This window comes from Bemisia tabaci, chromosome 2 (assembly GCF_918797505.1).
Source record: "Bemisia tabaci chromosome 2, PGI_BMITA_v3".
Classification (NCBI taxonomy): domain Eukaryota; kingdom Metazoa; phylum Arthropoda; class Insecta; order Hemiptera; family Aleyrodidae; genus Bemisia; species Bemisia tabaci.
This window is the reverse complement of record NC_092794.1, coordinates 18,474,806-18,486,252: the sequence shown is the minus strand read 5'-3', so window position 1 is coordinate 18,486,252 and position 11,447 is coordinate 18,474,806. Positions and strand designations below refer to the sequence as shown.

General features: G+C 38.9%; 1 protein-coding gene across 2 annotated transcripts in view; it reads left to right on the top strand.

The window, feature by feature from the left end:
* LOC109036174 (uncharacterized) overlaps nt 1-11,210 on the top strand; it is a 36,078-nt gene extending 24,868 nt beyond the window's left edge. The window contains exons 2-8 of one of the 2 annotated variants that reach the window (XM_072296841.1): nt 838-1,164; nt 2,923-3,258; nt 3,705-3,876; nt 4,337-4,460; nt 5,151-5,431; nt 7,938-8,214; nt 10,075-11,210. In XM_072296841.1, the coding sequence (XP_072152942.1) occupies nt 925-1,164; nt 2,923-3,258; nt 3,705-3,876; nt 4,337-4,460; nt 5,151-5,431; nt 7,938-8,214; nt 10,075-10,234 (1,590 nt within the window). In that variant the 5' untranslated portion in view covers nt 838-924 and the 3' untranslated portion in view covers nt 10,235-11,210. Of the gene's footprint in view, nt 1-837; nt 1,165-2,904; nt 3,259-3,704; nt 3,877-4,336; nt 4,461-5,150; nt 5,432-7,937; nt 8,215-10,074 lie in introns of both variants that reach the window. The other variant, XM_019050154.2, reaches the window with a different exon arrangement.
* Nucleotides 11,211-11,447: the final 237 nt, after the last annotated feature.

The window sequence follows — 11,447 nt, the reverse complement described above, 5'->3', positions numbered from 1 at the left end:
GAAATTAAGAAAACTCAAACATAATGTAATAGACTTGAGGTTTTCACTTAGTTAGTTAGGTAGTTAGTTTATTAATTATTGTTCTTTGAACACCTTCGGCAACTTAGGCTATTAAAATGCATTTACAGAATTTATAAAAGTTGCTATTAGAGTCATAGCTACAAATATTTGTATGTATATCCTCTATCAATTGATCGTACCGTGGATTGCATTTATCAAACATCAACCACTTTGATGTGTAAAAAAGAGAAAATATAAAGAAGAAAAAACCTTTTAAATTCTTCTAAAAAGATTATAAGAATGTAAATATAAACAAATAGCATTAATTATGTACATCGCTCAAGTTTGAAATGACTTTTGATTGTTTTCATTTTTTTACAACTAAGAAAACGTTTACTGAAATTATAAAGTAAAGAAAAACCTAAGAAGCAAAACCATTTTAAAGACTGTCCCAAATTACACAAAAATTCGTCAAGTATGTCACACATTCTCGTTCCTGATGAATCAATTGAATTTCCATTGCAGTCAAGAATTATTATTTTTTCTTTTTTTCTTTCTTTCTTTTTTTATAAATTTTGAGAACTTAGCGATTTCGCAAAAAGAAATGAGCCCCATTATTATATCCAAGAACATTTGAAATCTTCCATTTAACATTTTTTACAGTCATCTTGCTGAGGTTAATCTTTTATTAGGAGTTATGTTTTAATCAGAAGAGGGCAACCAAATCAATCAATGTAACATTTATTCTTAAACATTTCTGAAAATGTTGATTTTGCGGGCTACCCAGAACAGGAAAATTCTGACAGGAAATAACTTTATGCCCACGTTATCTTGCAGGCTGCGACGAGTGCCTAAGGAGCTTTACATCAAGTCATGTAATCCCGCCTGTGTCTGTCGGAGGACGAAATTTGGCGAAGCTGAAGGATGGGTGTCACGTTAACACGGTGGCGATCGCAACTGAACTGCATCGTGCTCAAGTGGTCGATCCTGAACCTTCTGTCATCCATGTCGGCCGAGCTTACTTTCGATAAAGACGAGAGCGCCACGCTGGTTCCGTACCCACTCACGACGCAGAAAATTGTCACCGTCCTACCCGAAGTGGTCAAAACTACCACTGATGGGGGCTTCAACGAGGGAGCAGATGTCAAAAACGGCACCGTGAAGGTATTTTTCATACTATTCAAATAGTTACGGCACTGTCGGTAATTTTGAGGTTAGAGGGCTGGAAACAAGTTCAAAGTTAAGCTTCAAAGTGGTGGCTGTTTAGTCAAGGGTTGCGCATTGATGCGGTAATCGATGGCGCAACACTTGGCTAAACAGCCACCACTCTTTAAAGCTTCACTTTGTCACAATTGTAATAAAACATCACTCTATATAATTTGAATTCATTGGTTGGCTGCCCTTTTGGGCCATAAAAGCTCCATGACCTAAGGACTGGAGTGGACACACGTTCAGAGTGGAGCTTCCAAGTGGTGGTTGTTTAGCCAAGTGTTGCCATCGATTACCGCATCAATGCGCAACCCTTGACTAAACAGCCACAACTTTGAAGCTTCACTTTGAATGCGTGTGCAGTCCTTAGGTCATGGAGCTTTTATATGGCCCAAAAGGGCAGCCAACCAATGAATTCAAATTATATAGAGTGATGTATTATTACAATTGTTAGGACTCGTCGTTTTTAAAGCACGTATTTGACTTAATTTTTGCATAAAGTTACTCATTTTTGCGGAAGAAAGCTCACTCAAGAACATTTTCGGCTATCTTGGATTGATATTGGAATCTGGAGATTGGCGGTGACATTTTTTGAGTTAGAAGATTGGAAGTGACATTTTTTGTGTCAGAAGATTGACTGCTCTTTTAGGCCCGTAGAGCTCCATATTTCGATGTATCCTTACTCTCCTTACGTACCTAGGTATTCTAGTTTCGATGGGACCCCTGGAGTAACTTTGGAGAGAATGGTCACTGGAGGATTCACCCCTGATTGCCTCAGCTTGTGTCACACGATCAAACCTAGCCGTCAAATGGACGCGTTCACATCCCGGTCACATCACAGATAGGTGCGGGCCGCTGGTTTTTGAAGAAAAAGTTGCATGCGCACGCCAATGTAAAGGCTAGGTGTGATCGTATGACACTAGTTTTTGGCTTTATAAAGTGCTTAGGATAAGGAAATGGCGGACTAAGTTTGTAGATCATTCAAATGTGCAGATAATGAGGTTTTACTTGCTTTTACCTTGAAATTGACTCAAATCATATTGAGGGTCATTCCAGGGTTGCAATATGGACTCAATCGATACGATTAGTTACAAAAATAACACAGCACTGTTCATGGCTTTAATTTTGCTGACTTTTGCATGGAGTCAGAAAATGAATCGGTGAAATTTTTAGTCATGAATGCCGAAGTCGAGTCTTCCAGTATAAATAAAAATAAATATAGCGGATATTTTGAACGCTGGAATGTTGTTACGTGTTTTTACCTGGGAAATGACGAAGACTGGTGCTCCCTTAAACTTATCAATAAGGAAGTGTTCTTTGCCCGGAAGAAAAAATTTCCAAGTGTTACCGGAGGCTCAGTGAGGGTCCTTTCGTCTCTGATAACACGGATTAATTTGTGAATGCCGCACACTGAATCGAGTCAATTTTAGAGATCGGACAAAATTTGAAAACTTTAAACGCTTAAAACTCCGTTTATACAAAACTTCGAGGTTCTAAAAGTGATTCCATATTGGTTTTCTCGTGAAATTCTTTATAACAGCACCCTTTAAAATATTAAACGTGACAGAATAAACATCAAAATTTTCAGTTTTAGCCAACAATTTCATGTTCGACCTCTTTAATAAACTCGATCCACTGTGTGCCGTTCTTCTAAAATACATTGTCTTTGATCGGCTCCTCCTGATTGGTCCTAAGCTCAAGCGGTTGTCACAGAAGCGCCTCGATGAAGAGATCCGAACTCGCGTTGCCGATGGGAAAGGTGGAAAAAACCCGAGGAAGAACCTGAAGATCATGCGGACAAATTCGACGCTACCAACCCTGCAGCGTTTGACGGCGGCGACGGTGGCGCGGCGCCGCGGGCACAAGAAGAAGCATTCGCAGAGGGGCAATTTGGTCAACTTCGTGCAGACGACCAAAGAACTCACTCTCTCCGGCGAGAATGAGTCTGAGTCACGGAGTTACAACTACGACCCTACTTACCCCGTCTACAACTACCAGGCTCCGACCGAGTCTGGTGAGGACATCATGTCTAACTTTGGCATGGTCAAGGTGAGAAATGCTTTTAGGTAAATATAGACAGTTTAGATATTATGGGGTAAAATTGTGGAGAAACTGTAAAAATCGAATAATTAACGTGTAAATTTAGAGAAAAACGAGGTTGGAGAGAGTAGATTCAGCATCTTGATCAGTTTCATTTTAAAATCGAAGAGAATTCTTTTTCCTCATTCCACCGGTTAAAAAGATAAGATCGATTCGTAAAAGAAGAATCGTTACTGTTACAATGCTCATAGTGGATCTCAGATTTCACTTCCTTTCCTAGTTGCAGTTACAATGTTACCTTTGCGGCATCAAATACTCTAATTCCGGTAACACTGCAGCATAATCAGCGGGACCGAATGAATTGTTGCCACAAACGTGACATTGAGACTACGACTAGAAAAGCGGGTGAGATCTGAAATCCATCGCTGAAATAATATGATTATTCTCGTTTGCAGGACATGTGGGGTGGATATCCTGAAAGCGATTTCCAGAGTCCGACATTTCCATCGTTGACGACAACCTACGCCCCGAAAATGGTGCACAGCTCATCGCCTCCTATCCCGGATTACTCGTTTCCGGATTGGAAACCACCTTTTCTTAATCCGCCGCGATTCCGACGACCTATGGGTAATTTAAACTAATTTTCATTAACTTTTCAGAGGTTACAAAAAAAATTCTTGACTTGTCAATGGTTGAAGCTTTCACGTTAATAATTATTTGATTCATAGCACGCTGCATTGTTTATCCCTGCAAATACATAATATAAAATATAAATAGTATAACATAAAATCGGCAACCAATTCCATAAAATCGTGTTTTTACTGATTTATATAGCCTTCCAAAAGTTTTATAATCTGCAAAATGGCCGGCGGACACCCAGAAGTTCCTTGGAGTCAAGAGAGGCTCTGATTATGAGTCTGGAGGGGCATCTGTCCTTTATAAGGGCAATGGGCAGCTTTTTTCAAGGTTGTGTTACATTCAGCGTTTTTAAGTATAATTTATAATTACATTTTACCTATTTGGTTGCTGTCGGCTTTTGGGAGATAATTAATTTTTAAAATTCATTTTTGTGTGTGTATATTTGTAGGTTTAGAAGAGCCTCCTGTTTACGTGGACTACGTTGATGACACTAGAGTTATAAATCTTGATGGTCTAGGCCGGTATTGGCCCCCCGGGCATCCGCCAATCCTCATACGGACGGGCTATCATAGGTTGGCAATATTTTTTCCACCACATTCATACCGTTAAGTAGAAATTGTTCAGGGAGAATCAAACTGTCGAGATCTATTTTAATTTTAAGAATAGACAAGGAAGTCACGCGCCACGGTAGACTCTCTCAGCCGAGCCAATACAGAGTACATTGCTCTATACTTTTTATCTAATATTAAATAATATAAACGTTTAGAGTTTGAAAATAGGAGTAAAATACTTCAACTTTTAACTCATCTAATTTCGACTAGAGAGCCCAAATTTATTATGTCCTCTTTCTACTCTTTTCAATCATCACTACAGAATTTTTGACTTGTTCAAACTTTGACATTCAATCAGCTAGAACGAACAATACTAATTTCCATTTCCTCTAGTTTGGAGTTCTTCAATTTATCGTATAGGTACTGTCCAAAATTAGACAGAAGTATGAAAATGGTGTAGAAGTTTCTTCAATAGGGACCTGCAATATCTAGAAATATCATAAACAAAACAAACAATAAATCCGAACTGGCGAAAATCGACATTGACTTTTGCTCTAGCTGTTTTAATTAATGGAATGTATGTTTTGCAGCATTTCATTCAATCAAACATACTTTACTTGCGCACAATCGGTTTAGACCTTGTAAAGTGCTCGATAGTCTCCCTTTTTATCAGTATTCTAACTGTCGGATCCTTTTTTTCGACCAATGAAGGTACCAAGACGAAGATTCGATCGAGTACCACCAGTTCCGGGACCACGAAGAGCATCATGGAGGTTGGGATATGTCAAAACTGGCCATGATCGTCCTCACCAAAATCGGACTCTTCAAGTTGAAGTTGTTCGTTCTGCTCAAACTTGCTATATTGTTCTTCTTCAAAATGAAAGTGCTCCTCATGGCGTTGTTCCTCAAGCTCCTCATGCTCATGAAGGCCGCCAAGCTCCTCAAACTCCTCTTCGTGCCCTTCCTCATTATGTTCCTGGCGCCACTCATTGGTAATCCTTTATTTTTGCACATCTTACAATGAAAACAAATTTGGTCGTAAGTACGTAAGAAGTTCGGTGTTCCATATCATCCCAACTATAGTCCGTTCGAGATGGGAAGAACCGTGGAAAGTCGGAATAATTAGCACTATTTTGCAAGGTGGGGGTGTCTCGACCCTCGTCAACTGTCACTTTTCGATGTTTCGCGCACGCTGCAGCCACCGCATAGGAGGCTATGGGCCTCGGAGCGGCGGTTTTCCCCGGGATACGAACCTGGAGCCGCTAATTCCTGTGCTAGGCGCCGAGCGGCAAGCGACTCATGAGGAGCCAGCCCTCTGTGCGGTGCGCCACGGTCCAGGGTTGGTTTGGTGCTTCATCGCGGACAATGGCTCGAACGCTACCCTTGCTTCTACATAGTGCAATTAATTCCGACTTTACACGGTTCTTCCCATCTCGAACAGACTATAATTCGGGTTGTCAAACCGAACTTGTGGGGTAAACTGATCTGAAGAACAAGGTTTGGTCATATAAGCCGAGCGTTTGATTACACAAATCGAAAGTTCAGTTTGACAAACCGGATATTTGGGTCGACATGGAACACCGAACGTTTGGTTAATGTGACCAATTTTTTTTCAGTTTCTAATAAAATATAACTTCAATGGTAGTGAAGAGAAAATAACAACGTAAGCCCTCTATGGCATGAATTAATTTTGGATCCTGGACTCTCGGGGACACAAATCTCTATAAAGCTTGCATAATAAACACAGAGTACTCGTTTTTAATAAATTTGTAAATTTTCGGGAATTAGTAATTCAAAGAAAGAAAAAAAAACAGTGAAAAGAAATTGACTCGATATAAATGCAATTGTATTAAATATGTCTTGATTTTGTTATTTTAAACGTCTTTTCATGCAAAGAAGCTCAACCATGTCCATGCTTTATTCATTCATGAATTGAAAGTAAGCAATCCACATCCCGAAAATCTACCGATTTGCCGTAAAAAATCGCAGAAACTTGATATACCAGGTCGATGTACCCACTCTTTGAATTTACCAATCAATTTAGTGAGTGCACGTATGTGAAAGTCAAAATGCTATAGTCATTTTGGGTACATTCATTTTTCATGAAACAATTGTAAGTAATTTCAATCCCGAAAAACCATAAATTTTCCGTATAAAATCGAAAAAATCAAAATATGTCGACTCCCTGACGTGAAAATTAAATTCTACGTGTGGAAATACTTATGTATCGATATATGCTGAACAGAATGCCCGCCTCTCCTCGTAATTTACAAACCGTTCCTATACTCATCTCAACATTTTTCTCAGAGCTTTGGGCCGGATTTACCTACTTGCCGCCTACTTGTATTGAAAGATCAGTAAAAACCATCAAGTGAACGTGCCAGCGGGGAAGGGGTGCATAAGATGCGTTTACTCGTGTTGAACACATTTTTTGGGGATGCCCTGTCAACACTATTAGCAAAAGTTAATTTTTGTAAACCTATCTCTGTGTGGACACTGGACAAGGCCTTTCATTCATAAGACATGAACGAAAAAATTATGGAAGAACAAACATGAATGTGGTTTAATGATTTTAACTTCCGCCGCCGCGCCGCGCCGCGCAGACCGCACCGTGTTTGGCGCAATGCGTGAAGTATTCACGCAGTCTTGTAGGCGCCATGCGTTTCTCGCTGACCGCACTGTGTTTGGCGTAATGCGTGAAGTATTCAAGCATTCTTGTAGGCGCTATCCGTTTCACGCTGATCGCAATGACCGCACTGTGTTTGATGCAATGCGTGAAGTATTCGTGCAGTCTTGTAGGCGCTGATATGTGTTACATGCCGATCGCCGCGCCGATGGCTTCTCCTTTTCATCTCAAGTCCTCGTTATCATTGCTCTCTGCGCCGCGCGGTTCCAGGCCAAATTGCGTGTTTATAGTTTCTCTCTTAACTCGACTAGTTAAAGATGCTGTCTCTTGTATCACTGAAAGACGACAAAATTAAAAATTACTACACTCTTAGGAAATGAGAGATTTTGTCACCTTTTCTCGTTTGTAATTTTTTTTTCTAAATCCGATATTTTTTTATACCTACATTTAAAAAAATTGCAAAATTTGCCGCCCTCTAGATTTTCCGCCATGGGCCGCGGCCCATGTGGCCACCCCCTTAATCTGGCCCTGATGAATTGATAAATGATGCCATAGAGGAGAGAATCAATTTTTAAATACTCCAAAAATACGCTGTTACGAATAAGTAATACCATGCCATAGAGGGTAAACTCAGCTGACCAGTCGGAATGAAACCTAAGCTGCCGAGTGACATTACCTCACCTAACCTATCATACGTTCGGTGGTTTCAAGTGACCTAACTTAACCTCATCTAAGTTCTATAATAACTTAACTCAAAATGCCTATTTATGGCGGTAAGAAATAAAAACGAGGTGTAAATGCGGTCACATTTACTTTTAACTTCTTTACCTTATGGAGCTCCCGAAATATTGAATTTTCTCCCTCTGATGCAGCTTTACTACTGACGCCGTTGTTAGCACTGCTTCCTATGCTGCTCAATGCTATTCTGAACAATGTGACGGTGCCAGTGTTCGTTCCGAATGGCGACGAGGAGGAGCCCGAGATGCGGACACCCGAAGACGATGACGTCAGCGAGTCCAGAGCCCCACTCACACCGGCCACCCTCCTTCAGTTCAAGATGATCCTGTCCTCGGAGGAGTGTTTGAAGCGGGTCGTCTGTGAGATGGCAGCCAGAAGGAAGCCGCCAATCAAATCTGTCGTCCTCGCCAGGTAATCAAAGTTCAATACCCGATGTCACACGATCGAATCGAGCCATCATACACTGAGAAAAAAATATGGTAGATCAAATCATACTCTGACACAGTGATATGAGTATGGTAATGAACACCAGACTCTATGATAGCATTTTCATATTGTGGTACGTGTTACCAGAGTTTTGGTGAATACTACATAATTCTGGTTATTTTCACTAAAAAGTATCACTGTGTAAGAAATCGAGTAGACTTATACTGCCGTGCTAAGGAAGAACGCCGTATGAGCATTTGAGAATTGCCAAATTTCCTTTGAAAAAACATGAATTTTTGACAACATTCATGCATATTTTTCATTGAAATTTTCAGATATTTCGGATCAAATTGCGTACAAAATTTTCTGAAAATTTTGGAAAATACTATTCGCAATTTTTCCAGTAAATTAGGTCTTTATCGGAAAAAACTTGGCAACGCCTAAAGGTTCATACGGCGTTTTTCCTTAACACGGCAGTATAGTATATGTTACTATACTTCCTTAACAGTGTATCTTCAAGGTCAGGTGTTGTGATGGGCTTATTCAATGACTTGGAGCTATGAAAGCACTTATGATGATGTTTATTTTTTGAAAATTTTGTTTTACACGGTGTTTCTGTGAATTTATGCATGTTACGAGACTGCTCTGATGATAAGCAGCAAGTCAAAAAGGCCCTAAACTCAATAAAATATACACTTTATACCTCTTCGATTTTTTTATTCGGTGGGAGGTACGCAGGACCACTTTGTATTTCGTCGTTACTCATTGATATGGATTTATTTACGTTCCCCAATAATGCGCAGAAAAATACATGTTTTCGCCAATGCTCTGATTGAACTTATTAAATACAAGTTTCCAGTTTCTAAAGCAGCACATTCTGCAAAGAACTTGGACCTTCATTTTCAAACAAATTGAAAGCTCCTTCAAAAAGATGTGATACATTTTAACATACTCGTGTGTTTGAACAGCCCCCGTAGACCTCAAGACTGAAGAAAGCGAGTGAATGTTATAAATGCAATCTGCAGTTGAACCTCATCAAATGATTTTGTCCAAGGGCCGAGTGTAAGATCTCTTGTCAACCTCTGGTCACCAAACCAGTGATCAGACTCTGACCAGCAGTCAATCTGCTAATCAGCTTAACTACTGGTTTGCGAGAAAGAGCAAAGGCTGACCGGGACTTGACCTGAAGAAAACAGGGAGCCATACACACCTTTACCTCTGGTCAAGCTCTGGCCAGCTCAAACCACCAATTTGACAAGCACCTGAACAGAGGTTTTACAATCGGCCCTAATCTTAGTTCTATTTTCTCATATGCTGGAATATTTAATTAAAAATGAAGCTCAAAAAAGGATTCTTAATCTACTTAATTATTCAAACTAGTTTTTTATTTTATATGCTATTCTCACAACTTTGAGAAGTTTATTGTTTAATGTATATGAAAGTAATTAGAAAACCTTGCAAAATTTTCACTCGCTTTGTTATCACGTGGAATTTAAAGGGAACACAATGAAAATTTGACTTGATTTTCTACTGATTTCACGAAAATAGCAGCATATCATCGAAATTTCATACTCATATTCATGTAAGAAATTGAATTGTTTGAGGCCATTTTGCAACTTTGGGTTGTGTTCATGTCCATTGTGTGGGAAATGATGACTTGCTGAAGGAAACTCACCTAATTACTTATCCCCTTGATTCTGCTCAAATGGGTTATGTGAGAGTAAACAATGTATTGATACAAGCACCTTTTTCATGGAAAATCCAATCAACCTTACTACTTTTTCTTTTCTTCTTCAAGAAAATTTTCTCGTAGTATTCAAGATCCGTTCCTTTCTTTGGTTACAGGTTACTGGACCTTGTCGCTGCGGTGGTTCCATATCAGACGGTGAAAACATACGTGCAAGTTTACAAGTCAGGACTCTACGTGCAAGAGTCTCGGACCGAACCATGGTGCTCGTCGCAATATGCCTGTTCTCTTATCAAAGACAAAAGCCAAACCTCGTGACACTCATGGGCTACATTTACCTCTGTTTGCCTTTTATAAGGGCAACCTTATTATTCACCTATTACATAAAAGCCCGTTTGCATCCCTAGAAACAATGTTTAAAAACCGTCACCTCGCGGTCAAAGTATCACAAGCACCATCAAGCGACGTTTAAACATTATCGTCGACATTTTATTTATTTATTTTTTTTTTTTACAAAAATTGTTTAAGGAAGCTGTCCGATAATTTCACTGAATTTTGTTTGTGCTGCCGATGTAATATCGTGAAATTTTCAAACAGATTCAACCAACAATTTATCGGTAGAAAAATAAAATGGCGGCGGAAATGTTTAAACTTGTGATACTTTGGCCGGAAGGTGACGAAATCATCCACAACGAGAATCTTATCAAACGAAAGCCAGTCAACATATTTTTCAGCCGACCATGAAAGCACATACCGAAAATATGTTTTTTTTTTCAAAAAAAGAAACAAAAATTACATATTAATATTAAAGAGGTAATTATTTTTTTTAAATGATTAAAAAACTCGGGATATGCCCTATAAAAGGATGGTGACAGCGGGTATTAAATGAAATGATGCCAATTTAATGAATGGCTGTGGGAAGGCTGATGTTGTGTGGTTAGGCGTCGCAGAGCGCTGTTTTATTTTTATTTTATTTTTCGGTCATGATAGTTAACTGGTAGAACATTACGGAGAAAACTGAAGCCATGTTTTTTTCATTTGTACATTATGTAGAAAGTCCAATGTATATTGAAAAATTATAACTAATTCCTTCTTTGGTTTCATAAAAATGGATCACTATCGTTTCAGTGCGTGAATTATAACCGAATAATTCCGACCATTTTTGATGATGCCTTATTCTTTAATTCTTTCAATGTTATTGAGGATAACTATAGTGTATATCTTTAAACAATTGTCCTTGTGTAATTACGTACTTTTGCATATAATTAAGTCTGAATAAATATCTTCTTTGGTCTGTTCTTTGTTTTTGAGCCGTAAAATTCGAAAAATCCTCTTTTGATGGAGTGAATTTAGTGAAAATATATTTGATCGAGTTTAAGATTTTAAACTTTTTCACATCTATTAAGTTAAAAATCTAAATTTTGTGTGATTTCGGTCATTTCTCACTAGTTCTGGGAAGATATTTAGAGCCTTAATGGCTAAATATCTCTAAAGAATAATAACTAACTATTCATTTGAGTTTTAGTATTTC